A 16,558-nucleotide genomic window follows, 5' to 3' on the forward strand; every position below is an offset into this window, starting at 1 on the left:
TAGTAGCAATGTGCACAACTATCACTCAGATTTTTGTCTTTAATTTCATTCCCCTCTAAAAAGACCCAGGGCCCCACCACCCAAGATTAACCCTGTTTACTGACTTCATGACAAAGAATCCAGGTCCTCACTGAAAATTCCATCAAGACTTTTAAACACATGTGTAGTCAGAGGGGAGTCCTGCTGAGAAGAGGGACTGAAAAGAGGGAGACTGGTTTGGGGCAAGGTAATGACAACAACGAAGAGATTTTCATGAAACAAAATGAGTCCAATTTGTAAATTCTCCAATCATTATGTTCTTTTTTTGGGGGGGGGACTTCTAGGGATCGAACTCAGGGGCACTCACCCACTGAGGCACATCCCCTGCCCTATTTTGCATTTGAAATGATTGGATGTTCTCATTTGTTTTGTGTTGTTTTACTTTAGTGTCCTTACTTGACAAAGTAAATCTCTGATAATGCTAACTCAGTTCCCCAAATTTTTCCGAACATTTTACTGCTCCACAAAATCTGAAAGTCTGGACCTTCTGGATGAGAAAAATTCTTTGATTGCTGCTCACTTTTCAGAGTTTGAGGAAGTCCGCAGAGACTTGACAAAATCTCTCTGAATTTACTAAAAAGTACAGAAATCAATGAGCTGCTCTGATTTATATGGATACAAAAATGACTTGGAATAAACAAATGTTAAGCAACTGTATTACCTGGTTTAACAAGATGCAGTAAAATCTCAGAGTCAAAAGATACAAGGGAAGCCTCATATTACTAGAAGGTAATTTATTCAATAAAAATGTCCGCAAAGTTGAGAACTCATTAATTGGATGTCTATGGAGTGTAAACTGAATGTTTGTGTCCTCCCCAAAGTCATCTGCTGAAACCTAACTCCTCATGCGACGGGTATTTTGAGATGGAGACTGTGGGAGGTGGTCAGGTCATGGGGTGCACCCGTCATAAATGGGATTAGTGCCCTTGGAAGAGAAGTCCCGGAGGGCTGCCCTGCTCCTCTGTTCCCATGAACACACAGTGAGAAAGCACCAACTACAAAGGAGGAAACAAGCCCTCACCAGACATCATGTCTGCCAGTGCCAGATCCTCGACTTTCCAGCCTCCAGAACTGTGAGAAATAAATTTCTGTTGTTTACAACCTACCCAGCCTATGGTATTTTGTTATAGCAACCTGAATGGATTAACAAAGAACTTAAAAAAACAAAACAAAAAAAAAAGGAATTACTATTACTGTTTTGTAACTACATTTAGAAATAAATCCAGTAGGAATCCATGATAAGGAAATATGGAATCTGCTCTTGATTTTGAACTGCTATTCAATTGCAGCTTATTTTAAAACAAACTGGCCCAACAGAGCATTTGGGCACAGAAGCTGAAAGTAACAAGTCATGGTGGAGAGTTTTCTTTAATTCATGTAGAATTCATGTTTAATTCATGGTTGCTCAAGTCCACGGCCACTGCACACTGACAGCCTCAGGATTTTTTCCAAGGACATTGCTTTGGAAATAATAATTAAAAAATAAATAATAAGAAGGATGTTTTCTCTTCTCGGGACCTGTGCGTCTGAGTGTGGGTGGGAGTCAGGCAGTCCCCTTCCCATCACTCCTCATTTTGCTTATTCAGTCTCATGACAGAATCCCAGACAGAGCTCTGTTTGCCTTACTGATTACATGGGTTAATTTTATTTATTTCTTTATTTTGTGCTGCAGATTGAACCCAGGGCCTTAGCATGCTAGCCAAGTGCTCTACCACTTAGTTTCACCCCCTCCCCGCTACAAGGGTGTATTTATTCATTTATTATTTTTTAGTATTAGGGATTGAACCCAGGGGCACCCGCCCTTTTTATTTTTTATTTTGAGACAGGGTCTTACTAAGTTGCTTATGGCCTCAATAAGTTGCTGAGGCTGGTCTTGAACTTGAGATCCTTCTACCTCAGCATCCCAATTGCTGGGAGGACAGACTTGTGCTGTCACGCCCCAAAATGTGGATCATTTTTATGCATCCTGGTCCCCCAGCAAAATGTGTGTGCTGAGGTGTTGATGGCACCATCTGGTGGCTACAAAGTGATTGGACAATTTGGAAGGTAGAAGAGAAGGGTGACCAAAGTGCCCTGGGCAGCATGCTGGATTGCTTCATAGGATCATCAAGATCATTTTATTTCAATCTTTGAAACAGCTCTGTGAGGACAAGACCAGCCTTTTATTTCCTCACTTGTCCCTGCCTCACAGGTGAGGAAATAAAGGGCTTCAGTGAAGAGGTGACTCACCAGCTACAGAGAGCTAGTGACGTGGCCTGCAAGTAACAGAGGCTGGTCTCTGTGACACCAAGGCTTTCCTTCTTTCTACGCGGTCACCATTTCCCCTGATTCTGGAAGATCTAGATTTTTAAAAGTATGTTAAAATAAACAAGAAAGATGCTGGATTCATTTTGAGATGGCAACAAGTTGAATGAGGTGTGACAGGAAAGGAAGCGGCATGTTTAGGCTCCTGTCCTGAATTCCATGCCCCAGGCTTTTTGTTTATCTTGTGAAATAAGGCAGAGGAGAAGCCCCAGAGGAATAATCCAAAGCATAGCACATGGAGAAGCCCCTGGAAGTTCAGCTGCATCAGCTTTAATCAGGAAGACTCTGCTGCTGGCAATGAAGGAAGAGGTCAAATTAAGTCGTAGGGGTTCAACGATTCCAGCAATCTTCTCCAATCCCTGGAGAGGGGCAGGTGGATGGACAGTGGACTTGGGTAGCTGCTTTTTTGGGTGAGCATTTGTCCATTTTCTGTTGCTAACAACATAATACCACAGCCTGGGTAAGTCATAAAGAAAAAAGGATTATTTGGCTCACAGTTCTGGTCCAAGGTCAAGGGGCTACATCTGGTAGTGGTATTTTTGCTGGAAGAGTCCAGGGATGGGCCAGGCATCACATGGTGAGACAGAGTGCAGGCATGTGTCCTCTGACCTCTGTCCCTCTTTTTATAAAACCCTCAGAATTCAATCATGAAGGCTTACCCCTTACCTAATCTTTTTTTTGGGCAGGATACTGGAGATTGGACTCAGGGGCACTTGACCACTGAGCCACATCCCCAGCCCTATTTTGTATTTTATTTAGAGACAGGGTCTTACAGAGTTGCTTAGTGCCTCACTTTTGCTGAGGCTGCCTTTGAACTCACCATCCTCCTGCTTCAGCCTCCTGAGCTGCTGGGATTATAGGCGTGTGCCACCTCCCCTGCCCCTTATCTAATCTTAATTGCTTTCCAAAGGCTCCATCTCTAGGGGGAGGTTTCTAGCTTCTTAATACCTCAGTAGGGATTAAATACCTTAATCCCTATTAAGATATTTAATCCTAATATCTTAATAGGGATTAAACTCCAACACGAGTTTTGGAGGAGACAAACCATGTTCAAATCCTAGCAGTGACCATTCTTAGTCCTACTAAAAATATGATGTCAAGGTTGAGAAGGACCTTAGAAGGATCCTCACAAGTTCAGCCTCCTCTTTATCTTTCTGACAAGAGGACGAGGCTCAGAAAGGTGCCGAGCAGACATGTGAGGTCCCCCAGCTCCCAGAGGTCCTGTGGGGCTCCGCATGCTTCTGAGTCAGAGGAGCTGGACACACTGGTGGGAGCTGGATGGGGGGTGGGGTGGGTTATAAAGAGCCTCTATTGACCTTGGTCAGTGGCAGGGGTTAGCTTTCCTGGATACTCTTGGGCTTTGCCACCTTGGGTGGGCCTCTTTCTGGATCAGAAGATTTGAACAGAAGGTGACAGCTGATGATCACTGTGGGACACTAGGCACCTTTGCTTGCCTATAACTCATTTAGTTACATTTAGAAGGACAGTGAATTGAAGATTCAAGTTCAAGGGCTCAGGAGTGAGCTGCTGACCAGATGGAGTCTAAAGAAAAGGTATCAGTCTATTTGATATCTTAGGGTTTTGAAGAGATATTAAATAAGCAAATTGGCAGAAATTTGACTACCTTGATTTTCTTCTTTCATCGGCCAACAATATTCTCACCTACCAGTTCTGACTGTGGCCAAGCGCCAGGCTGTGCATGGAGCTGGGCTGTCTCTGAGGATAGTGTGGGACTCGCATGAGCACAGGCTGGGCACGAAGCGAATTCTTTAGAATTGGATATGGAGGGTGCAGAAGGTGATCTTGACCAGTTAAAAACTTGAAAAATTGGCCATGAGCATTTTAGCAGAATTATCTGGATTGTTGGTCTTGCCAATGGGCCACCTAGGACATCACTTTTTAAAAAAGTGTGTCTCGGATAATTTCAAAATATGAAAATCAGTTACATGTGTTCCTAGCTCTTGGATCAATAAGCCCTCCCTTGTGCTTTAAAAGTACGACTTGACGTATTGTTGGTATTTAACTTCTGGGGGTCTCAGCCTCTGTGGTCTGTGGACAGACATCTTCCCAGGAGACAGATGAGCTGTGACTTACCTCTGGGTGGTCTCCATCTTAGAGGTTTCGGGCAAGGATGAGAGCGTCAGGGACTGGAACCTCTTCCAGTGCATGATTCCGGGAATAATGTCCTGCAATGAAAGTTGGCTCAGGGGTAGAGCATGGAAGGGAACTGGTAGGTGGGGTGGAGTCTAGGAGGACTTCATTTCATTCAGCTATTTTCAATCTCAAAATGTTAGCTGCAAATTTGTCATTTCATTAAATATGATTGAATTTTGCCGAAGCAAAAAAGACGATTGCTTTTGTGACTGTAAAAGCGAAAGGGGCAACACAGAAGTGCACCTGCTCCTGCTTCCTTAGCCATACAAGCAACGTGTCCTTGTGATGGGGGCAGATGTGGCCTTACGATTGGCTTTGAGGATTATAAATGTAATAATAATGCCACATTCAAAGAGGATGGGTCGTTCTCCAGATGGTAAGACAAACAGGGAAACTGTGTGTGCAAATGTGTTGGTGAAGCGCCAAGTGCTGTCAGGAGACCATCAGCTCAGCTGAGTGCAAGGCATGGGATGGGGAGGGGGCAAGGCACACCTGGAGAGGCCGGTGGTCACCATGGGCCTCGTGGGCCTAGCTAATGAGCGTGGAACTGCTCACACAGGTAGTAGAGCCCTGGCATTCAAGCAGGAACTGACATGATCAGATCTGTATCAAAAGATTTTTATGGAGGCCTGACCACAGCATTGGTTAGCCATAGGAGAAGCTAGGGGGAGAGTGGCAGGTTATGTAAGAGGCAGGCTGGTTGGATAGGGGAATGAGCAAGAGGGAGGGATTAAGGGCCCCTGAATTCTGTGCATATTCCATAGAACAAAAAGGCAAGTGGGAAATGGGCATGGTGGTGTTCTCCTATAATCCCAGCCACTTGGAAAGCTGAGGCAGGAGGATCACAATTTTGAGGCCAGTGAGACTTCACTATAGTGAGACCCTGTCTCAAAATAAAAAATGAAAAAGGACTAGGACGTAGCTCAGGGGTAAAGCTGCATGGGTTCAATCCCTGGTTACTCCCCTCTACTTCCCCACCCGACACATGCAAGTGAGGGCTAGGCACTTCAGAGTGTAATGGGTGAACGTCAGAGATAATGACCCAAGTTAGGGATTTGTTGAGTTTGAGGGGCCTGAGGGTAATCCTGAAGAAGTGTCTCTGGATATTCAGGTCAGGTTGGTCACTGGAGTAGAAGGAACTCTTTGGAGCCCTTCTTTACTGTGCCTTGTCTGTCCTGATGTTTCTACACTTGTAAGGCAAAAGCAAGAAGAGGTCAGACCATGGGCTTATGCAAACCATGTGACCATTTCACAAGGTTGAAATTCAAATGAGTGAACATGCATGGCCTTTAAGGGGGAAACGTGAGAATGTTGAAAAAAGGGGGAAGCAGGTAACCCAAGAAGTGAGTATGGACGGGACCAGAGTGGGGCCGAGTCTCCGCCTGTGTCCCTTTAGGGCTGGCCAATGGGGGCCGTCGTTACCATTCTTGCTCTGCAGCTGGGGCTCTGAGCCTAATTTTTTCTAATTTCAGTGGTGTCCCTCCATCCTTGTGCCCTGCCCCTGCCCACAGCCCAAGGCCAGCTCTGCCAGGGGGCTGGGGGATGGCCTTACCGTGTGATGGAGAAACTGCTTTTGGGTGAGAGGAATGCTGGACCCCTTGTGGCACTCGTTGGTGAACATGTACTTGGGGTGGGGGCAGAGGTGGTAATCTATCAGCGTCTCTGCATAGGTCAGAGGGCGCTTGACGGCAAATAATCCTGGGTTGGGATTCTGCAGGAGAGAGGGAAAGAGCTTTTGTTTATCTGTTCCCAAGCCAGGCACAGGACAGGCGTCTGCCCATGGTCTTCGAGGCTCCCGCTAGCACTAACACTCCCGCTCCCAGGTCGGCTGGTCTGGAGAGCAGAAGTGGGAGAGCACGTGCCTTCAAGTTGGCGGCATTTTAAAATATCCCACCATCCATAAACGCCACTTCTCTGGTTTAAGAGCTTCACTGCATACCACTGGGACTTACCAACCTCACATGGAAACAAGTCTAATTGAAATCACAGCTTAAAATGGCTTAAAGTATTTATTTCTAACTATGATGAATTAGGGGGAATTATTAAATAAGCAAAGTGGTTTTAAAAAGTAAAAAAAGCTTCTTGTTCTGAAAACAAAAATGGACTCTTAGAAATAACTTTAAAGAGAAGACAAAGAAGAGGGTGACATTTGATCTACCAGGAAATGTCAATATTTAACATTGTTTTTGATAGTATTTTTGATTCAGGAAGGCTGAATCATTGGGATACAGATTCTGGTTTTAAGGGAGATCTTTTTTTTTTTTTTTTTTTTTTTTAATAACTTTAGTTTTTTTTTTTTTTTTTTTAATGTAGTGCTGAGGATCGAATTGAACCCATGCGATGCATGCACTCTACCAATGAGCCACAATTCCAGCCCTTGTGTATTGTTTTGCTACTTTTTTTTTTTAAGAGAGAGAGAGAGAGAAAATTTTTTTTAATATTTATTTTTCAGTTTTCGGTGGACACAACATCTTTATTTTATTTTATGTGGTGCTGAGGATCGAGCCCAGCGCCCCACGCATACCAGGTGAGCGCGCTACCGCTTGAGCCACATCCCCAGCCCTTGCTACTTTTTTAAAAGCAGATCTAATGGATGCACAGAATAATTCTATCAAAATACTAAAATACAGAGCCTTTCAATGTTCTTTCCGGAGCTTGAGCAGTAGATCCCCTGTCCTTGACAGCTTCCCCCTCACAGTTGCTTCATCTCAGATGTTTAAGAACTACTGAGATTTTGTTCATTTTATTTGTATGGTGTTTTTTAACAATGAAAAAAATACAGGGCAGAGCAGGGAGCTCAGTGGTAGAGCACTTGCCTACTGTGTGCGAGGCCCTGGGTTCCATCACAAAACAAACAAACAAGGAATAACCGCCCCGAAAAACAAAACAAAACACCCAACCAAATCCATGATTCCACTTGACTTATGGAAATTTGATCCCAGTGTCAAGAAACAGATGTCCCTCCACGACTTAAATGGCATGTAGCTAGACTGGGAGGCGCTCTAATTCCCAGATGCAAGGCAGGGGAAGGCCCAGGGGTAGTGTGCTGGTGAGGGAACAACACTGCAAAAACTGTGGGCTGTGGGTGCAGACAGGCTGGCCTGCAGCCTGGGGGCAAGATGCAGAGAGAGCTGTCTGCTAAATGTCTGGTTGCAAATGTCGGGGAGGCAGGAGGTGGGGAAGCCCACAGAGGATGCCTGCAATGCCGACATAATGTAGAAATAAGCACACGCCTCTGTGAGCACCTGCAGTTGAGGCAAAATTTAGGATACAAATGTAAGTGTGCAAAGGGGCACACCACCAGAGGGGAAATTACCTCTGGGCCTTCAGGGGTGTCTGCTGTGGTCAATGGAGGGCATGAGAAGCTGTACGTGGCCAGAACTCTTAGTCTGTCTTGGGCCAAGTGTGATGAATGTGGTCTTTTTGCAAATGGCACAGCACTGTTTCCAAGAGTAATCAAATTTCAGATTCCTCTGGATGGCCTTGGTTACTGGAGTTAAGTGATCTGAGCGGTCATCCCGTGATGATTTTAATTGTCCTCAAGGTTATGTGTGCATATGGTAGCGTCTCACCAGGCTGCAAGGATGTGCAACTATAAGCTGTGGATTCCTGGGTCCCTTCCTATCTTTAAGCCCCCACCCCAGAGGCTGCTTCTTTATTTCTGGGTTTTGAGCCTCTCGTGGTCACGACTTTCACTCTAAACATTATACTTATTCTTCCATTTCTTTTTTTAAAAAATTTCTTAGTTGTATATGGACACAATTCCTTTATTTATTTTTATGTGGTGCTGAGGATGGAACTCAGTGCCTCATGCATACTAGGCAAACGCTCTACCACTGAGCTACAACCACAGCCTATTATTCTTCCATTTCTTGATTAACAAACTCAGATGATATCTACTGAATCACTGTTACACAAGGTAAGGATTTGGTGCATGTATATGAATGCCTCATAAAAGCTTCCTTCCAATTTTAAACAGCACATTGCTCTTTTTTTTTTAAGAGAGAGAGAATTTTTTAATATTTATTTTTTTTAGTTTTTGGTGGACACAACATCTTTATTTTACTTTTATGTGGTGCTGAGGATCAAACCCAGCGCCCCGCGCATGCCAGGCAAGCGCGCTACAGCTTGAGCCACATCCCCAGCCCAGCAGCACATTGCTCTTTTAGTAACTTACCTTTGTGACTTGACATGACATGCTTTGGTACTTTTTCTGCAGTGCTGGCTGAGGATCAAACCCAAGGCCTCCTATATGCTAGCCAGGTGCTCCTCCAAAGACCTATACTCCCAGTTTACCCCTGTTTTCATGTGAGTGTTTCCACTAAAAATGAACACATTATCATTCCTGTGTTTTCCTGTACCTTTTCTCTGCAAGGCCAAGTAGAGGCTCAGATTATAATTTTTTTTTTTTTTTTTTTTTTTGTGTGTGTGTGAAGGTTTAATATCTTGCTAGAGTTAAGAGCTTTTTCCTAGCATGTGCGAGGTCCCTGGGTTTGACCTCCCGTACCACAAAAACAAAAAACAGTTCAATATCAATATCATGGCCTGTGGTTCACTGATGGAGAAGAGTTCTAGTATCAAGGGTAAATAGATTCTATTTTAAAAATTTCCATCAACTCTTAAAAAATCACATCAAATTTTAATTTGGTTTCCTATTTGAAACATATGGATTTTTAGTTGTTTTTTTTTCCTGCCTGGAGTTTATAATTGCCTTTTGTTTTTCTTGAATAATATGCCTTTATAAAATCTGTGGGTGTTTCCATTCTCTTAACTGCACCAGTTGAGTGTAGAGTCTCCCTTTCCTAGATACCTCTTTCCCAGGGCCTCCTCTAGGCTCCTTGCCTATGTGCATCGCAAGTCTTTACTATAATGCTTTACTGGTTGTTACCAGTATTTCTTTCTCTTTTCTTTCTTTTTTTTTTTGGGGGGGGGTTCTAATACTTTCTTTTGCTGCTGTATTGATGTATAATTTCCATATAATAAATCACACATATTTCAATATACAATTTGGTGTGTTTTGACATAAATTACGCCTTCAAAACCCCATTCCACCATACAAATAATAAACATTTCCACCCTCCCAGATGTATTTCATGCCTTTTGTCATTTCTTCATCCCCAATCTTGTCCCTTTATACCTGTCCACCTAATCCATCATCAGGCAGCCAGTAATCTGCTCTCTGTTTCTATGAATTACTTTAGATGTTCTAGACTTTAATATAAATGGAACAATGCAGTATGTGCTCTTTTTTTATCTGATTTCTTTTACAAGCATGATCATTTTGAGAATCATATATGTTTTTACATTATCAAGAAGAGTTCATTTTTTTCCATTACTGAAATGTATTCCATTGTACGTTTATACCACAATTTGTTTATCCACTAACCTCCTGTTAGGCAGCCCCCACCCCCATGCATATACTTTTGGCAACATATGAAGCTGCCATGAATATTCTTGCATAAGTCTCATGCCTCCATTTATCTTGGATAAATACTCAGGAGTAGAATGGCTAGATCATATGGTCCCTGCATGTTTACTAACTTTGTAAGAAACTGTCAAACTGTTTCTACTATAGTTGTACCCTTTAAACTCCCACCTGCAGTCTTTTTAATTTTAGATGATATTATAAGAGAGGTATCTCATTGCAGGTTTAATTTGCACTTGGCTAATGATCCATTATCTTGTGCATCTTTTAAAGTGCATAATTTGTAAATCTTTTTTGGTGAAATGTCTGTTCAAGTCTTTGACCCATTTTAAACTTGGAATGTTTGTTTTCTTATTATTGAGTTCTGAGAGTTCTTTTAAAGATGTTTTATTTTATTTGGTGAGAGTACGTAGCTCAAGATCTCCTCTCAACAAATTTTTAAACATTCATTATTGTTGACTGTAAGTATGACGTTGTACACAGATTGCTAGACTTTAATAAGAATCTTCCTTGACTAAAACTTGATGCCTGTTAATTTGTAACTTTCCATTTCCTCTCCCCTTCATATCTGACAAACATTCTACTCTTTAATTCTCAGTCTGACTACAGATGTTCCTTGATTTACTATGAGGTTACATCCTGATAAACCTATTGTAAGCCCAAGGATAAGTATGGTAAGTAAAAAATACTGTATTGTACCTAACCTACTGAACAGCCTGGCTTAGCAACACAGTATGTTAGAGTGCATTGTTTCCCTTTCTGATCTCAGGGATGATTGGGAACAGTGACTCACTGCCACAGCCCAACATCACAAATATACCACATATTGCTAGACTGGAGAAAAAAATCACAATTCAAAATTCAAAGTGCAGTTTCTTCTGAATACATATCACTGTTGCACCAACTTAAAGTAAAAAATCATTACTGAACCATCATAAATTTGGGACCATCTATATTTTAGATTCCTCATACAAGTAGAATTATGCAGGCTTTGTCTTTCTGTGACTGGCTCATTTCCCTTGGTAGCATGTCCTCCAGGTCTGTTGGTGCATCTTGCAGAATTCCCTCCTTTTTAAAGGCTGAAGTGGCATTCCACTGCATAGTTTTATGGTACTTTCCTTATCTGTAGGTGGACATTCACATCGGTTACTGTGAATAGTAGTGAACATAGGACTGTTAATATCTGTTTGATATCCTGATTTCAACTCTTTTGGACAAATATTCAGAATTGCTGGATCATTCGGCAGTTCTAGATTTAATTTTTTGAAGGAACCACATTTTATTTTCCACAGTGGTATACCAATTTTGAATTCCTACAAACAGTGTGGAAGGGCTCCATTTTCTCCATCTTCTCCAACACTTCTCTCTTGTTGTTTTGGACAGCGCCTTCCTGACAAGAGGGAACTGATCTCTCATTGTGGCTTTGATCTATTTTCCTAATGATTAGTGACACTGAGTATTTTTTCATATACCTGTTGGCCATCTTTTAGTCTTTTTGAAGAAGTGTTAATTCAAGTCTTTAACCCATTTTAAAATTGAGTTAGTTTCTATTGAGTTTTTGAAGTTCCTTATATATTTTGAAGAGTAACTATTAGATGTTTTTGCCATTTCACAGGTCATCTTTTTGTTCTGTTGGTTATTTTCTTTTCGAATTTTGAGAGTTCCTAATATATCCTGGATATAAGTCCTTTATCACATATGTGATTTCTCCAAGTTTGTGATTTATAGTTTGTGATTTATATTTTCACTTTTTATTTTTACCTTCATTTTATTTATTTATTTTTACGTGGTGCTAAGGATTGAACCCAGTGCTTCACAGGTGCAAGGAAAGAGCTCTACCACTGAGCCCCAGCCACAGCCCTATATTTTCACTTTCTTTCTTTCCTTTTTAAACTCTTTTTAAAAAATATTTATTTTTTAGGTGTAGGTGGACACAACACAATGCCTTTATTTTTATGGGTTCTGATAATCAAACCCAGGTACCGCTGTGCTAGGTGAGCGCTCTACTACTGAGCCACAAACCCAGCCCTATATTTTCGCTTTCTAATAGTGTCTTTAGGAAGGAAAAGTTCTTAATATTGACAAAATTCAGTTAATCCATATTTTTAAAATATATGGATTGTGGTTTTGGTGTTTTTAGCTAATCACAAAGATTTTCTCTTATGTGTCTTCTAGAAGATAATTTTAGGTTTCAAATTTACGTCTAGGATCCATTTTGTGTTTATTCTATAAATTTATAAGTGAAGTTGTCTTATCTTTATTTTATTTTGTTAAATAGATAACCGAATATTCTCATACTGTTTATTAAGAAGATTATTTTTCTTCAATGAATTGTCTTTGACCTTTGTCAAAAATCAGTTGGTCAAATATGTATAAATGAATATATTTCTGGATTCTCTATTTTCTTCCATTGATATATTTGCTTATTTTAAAGCTAATATTATTCTGTCTATTGTAGCTTTACAGTAAACTCTGAATTCACGTAGTATAAATTCTTCAGCTTTATTTTTCCAAAATCATTCCAAATATATCTGAATTTCCACTTAAATTTTAGAGTAAGTCTGTTAATTTATTTAAAAAAATAGGATTTTTATTGCTTGGGATTGTGTTGCATTTTCAGATTTGTTTAGAGAGAATTGATATCTTAACAATATTAAATTTTCTCATCTACCAACATGGCATGTGTCTCTATTTATTTAGGTTTCCTTTGATTCCCTTAGCAATGTTTTACAATTTTCAGCATATCAGTCTTAATACATTTCTGTCAGATTTTACCTGAAATGTTTTATATTTTTGATGTTATCTTTTAGTATTATAAATTTAAAATTTTAATTTTATATAGTTTATTTTTAATGTACAGAAACATACTTGATCTTCATATGGTGATCCTACATTCTACAATATTGCTAAATTTGCTTCTTGGTTTTAGTGGATTTTTTTTTTCTTTTGATGAATTACATTGTATTTTCTAATAGTCAGTAATTTTGTTTATGCATAAAAAGAGTTTTACATCTTCCTTCCAAATCTGGGTGCCTTTTATTTCTTTTTCTTGCCTGGTTACATTGGCACAGTTCTTAAAGAGAATTTGTTGAGAGCAGACACCTTTATCTTACTCCTGATCTTAGGGGGAAGACATTTAGTCATTTACTATTGGGTTTGATGTTAGCTCTTGGTGTTTTAGCAAATGTTCTTTATCAGGTTGAGAAAGTTTCCTTTATCCCTTACTCACTGAGATTATTTATCAGGAATTGATATATCGTTTTTCTGTATTTATCGAGATGACCATATCATTTTTGTCACAAACTTTTGATGTCTGTTCATGAAAGATATTGGTTTGTCCTTTTCACTTTCCATAATGTCTGTGACTAGCTTTGATGTCAGAGTGATAGTGGTTTCTAGAATGAGTCCAGGAGTAATTGCTCCTCTGCTGTTTTCTGGAGGAGTGTATGAGTCTGGTATAATTTCTTCTTTAAACATGTAGCAGAATTCTCCTGAAGGCATCCGGTCCTGGAGTTTTCTTTGTGGGAAAGGTTTTTAGTGTGCACAGAGCTATTTGGACTATTTATATCCTCTTGAAGACTTCATAGCTTGTGCTTCTAAATAAATCTGAACATTTAATTTATTCTTTGAATTTACTGGAATGAAGTTTTTCATAATATTAACATATATATTTTTTAAATATTTATTTTTTGTAGTTGTAGTTGGACATAATAACTTTATTTTATTTATTTATATGTGGTGCTGAGGATCGAATCCAGGACCTTGCACGTGCAAGGCGAGCGCTCTACCACTGAGCCATAACCCCAGCCCCAACATATATTTTTACTATCTATAGTATCTGTAGTGATGTCACCTCATTCCTAATATTGGTATTTGTGGTTTTTTTCTTTTTTCCTGATCAGCTATGTTAGTGATTTATGCATCTTATTTATCTTTTCAGAGAAACATTTTTCTATTTCATGATTTTTTAAATCTGATCCTTATTATTTTTTTTTTCTGCTTAGTTGGGGTTCCTCCTGCTCTTCTTTTCCTAACTTCTTAAAGGGGCAGCTTAGAACATTAATTTGAGAACTTTCTTCTTTCCTACTGTACTATATATTACTATAAATTTCCCACAACTTTTTGTTTGTTTTCATTTTAATTCAGTTAAAAATACTTTCTAGTTTCTCTTTTGGTTTCTTCTTTGGCCTATATATATATATCTCATACAGAAGCAGAAAAGATCAGTAAGCTATTGTCATAATGCTGGACTTGTTAAGAGACAGAAACTCTGATATTCTCCAAATGATAAATAATGATAAACAAGCTCAGATATTATTTAATACTTGATATTCCAAAGAGAAAAAAATATATACTTCCAATTATTCCCTCTGTTTTCTTATAGAGTAATTGCTAAAATAAAGGAATACAGGAAACAAGCCTTTTGCCGATGGTTACTTACAAAAATATAGAGCGGATCATATTCTGGGGACGTGGATAAGGCCTCAGGTGGTTTCATAGTCAAGATTGAGGACTTTCCAGAGACCTGAGGTGTGGAGTCCTGTTTTGGAAGGATAACGATGGTGGTGACTTCATCCTAAACACACGAGGAGCAAGAATGGCCAGTTAGTCTTGCTGCTAAGACAAGAAGGAAAAGTGGGAGGAATTCTTGAAGGTGGGGACAGGTTACCTCAGCTCCTTGCTTCAGGGGTCGAGCGAGCTTTTGGGGCTTGTAACTTGTTGAAGACATGTGGACTGAGAATGGCTGATATCCCTTAATTTTGTACAGTTGAGGAACCTGAGGGTGAAAGAAGACAACTGATTGAATATCCTTAAAAGGACCATTTGGTAGGATCTGCTTCTCAACCGCAGCTGCCCGTGGTGAGGGTGAAACAGGCCACACTGTAGCCATCCATATGACAACTGTCAGTTCGGACCAGCACTGGAGAGGTGTCAGGGCCCTGTTCTAGCTCACATCTATGTTCACGGTTACTTTCTCATACACAGGACTTAACTAGAGAAACACATCAAAATATCTTCATTTTCAAAAACACAAGTGGTCATATGCCTCAAGAAAGGCTGCCTAATTTGTGTCCAGTTCATCTTGTGGTTCTTTTTTTTTTATTTTGTGGGGGACACTAGGGATTAAACTCAGGGGTGCTCTACCATTGAGTTACATCCCCAGTGCTCCCCTCCCCTTTAAATTTTGAGACAGGATCTTGCTAAGGTGCTGAGGCTGACCTCGAATTTTCAATTCTCCTGCCTCAGCCTCCTGAATCTTTGGGATTCCAGGTATAGGCCACCGCGGCAGCTGCATCCTGTGTTTTGTCTTGAAGTTTCTAATAGATGTAGCTGAGGGAATTCATGGGCGAGGGTATAACCCCACAGAATAAAGACCCTGGTTTCTGTAGCCACATCAGGGAAAAAGAATCTCCAACATTCTATCAAATAAGAGCAGAAAAATACTCAGTATAATCTAAAATAGACCCAAACTAATAAAATAATACAATTCAAGTTCAAGAATACTTTGTTCACTCCACATAAAACACTGAAATAATTATGTGACAGATCTGACCTGCAAGTTGAAGAAGGAATAGCTGTGCTTGATTTGAACATCTGAAGGCTTGATTGGGACTAGTCCAAGGCCATCAGGAGCCTAAAATGGGAAAATAATGGGGGGAAGAAAGGAAAGTCAACTCCAAGCAAAAGCAGGTAGGCTTCTATTTCCACCACATTTTGAAATGTTAAATGAAGACATCTACTCTCAAAATAGCCTTTCTCAGGACCACAGCTGCCACTTGATCTCAGGGATACAGGGCGGCCCTGCCATCCCCTCTTTATGTATCTTAGAGTATGTGAATCTTCTTCTCCTCATGGAGTGTCATGGAGGCTGTGGCAGATCACCTCGAGCCAAGCCCCAGCTGGTAGAGTCCTGCTAAGAGTCAGGGTCGGCTCTCCTCATGTGTTGCCTTGACTCTGGGTGACAGCACCTTCCTCAGCAGCCTGCCTCCAATGACAGGTTGAAGCCAAGGTACAAAGTCAAGGTCCTCTCACCCTAGGCCAGTTCCAGAGTTCCTCACGGCCTCAGCTGAGGCCTTTGCCAAAACCGATGGCAGCCCTACGTCTCCGTCCAGTCCTGTTCCCTGTGCTGGCCTTTCAGAGAGACTGGTTCCCAGAGTACTTCCTGCCTGATCATGTGCACAGAGAACCTGGAACAGGGCCTGGCAGAATACAGGAATTCCACAAATACCATCCCCTACCTAGGCTGAGGCACCACCATTCAATTAATACAATGCAATGTTAATATGACATCATTCGCAAGACATTTCCCAATTTCAAAGATGCTTCAAGTACAAAAAAGAATTGATGAGGGGCTGGGTCTGTGGCTCAGTGGTAGGGTGCTTGCTTGGCACACGTGAGGCTCTGGGTTCAATTCTCAGCACCACATTAAAAAAATTAATAAATAAGATAAAGATATTATGTCCATATCTAACTAAAAAAATCGATAAAATCCTGTATTTGTGGAATAAATGAATAAATTCTTGTATAGATAGAAATGCTGAGCCCTCCATTTTTTTAAGTATTTATTTTTTAGTTGTAGTTGGACACAACACCTTTATTTCACTTGTTTATTTTTTATGTGGTGCGGAGGATCGA

At 40.5% G+C, this 16,558-nt stretch overlaps 1 protein-coding gene across 1 annotated transcript in view; it reads right to left on the reverse strand.

Annotated features, from left to right (window-relative positions):
* The window catches only part of Cfap221 (cilia and flagella associated protein 221), a 91,849-nt gene that overhangs the window by 15,558 nt on the left and 59,733 nt on the right, over positions 1-16,558 (reverse strand). The window contains exons 16-20 of the mRNA XM_076866545.2: positions 15,477-15,557; positions 14,592-14,699; positions 14,364-14,498; positions 6,050-6,208; positions 4,438-4,529 (exon numbers count right to left, since the gene is read on the reverse strand). Coding sequence (XP_076722660.1) covers positions 4,438-4,529; positions 6,050-6,208; positions 14,364-14,498; positions 14,592-14,699; positions 15,477-15,557 — 575 coding nt within the window. The remainder of the gene's footprint in view (positions 1-4,437; positions 4,530-6,049; positions 6,209-14,363; positions 14,499-14,591; positions 14,700-15,476; positions 15,558-16,558) is intronic.

The sequence above is a fragment of the Callospermophilus lateralis genome, chromosome 9 (assembly GCF_048772815.1).
Source record: "Callospermophilus lateralis isolate mCalLat2 chromosome 9, mCalLat2.hap1, whole genome shotgun sequence".
Classification (NCBI taxonomy): Eukaryota; Metazoa; Chordata; class Mammalia; order Rodentia; family Sciuridae; genus Callospermophilus; species Callospermophilus lateralis.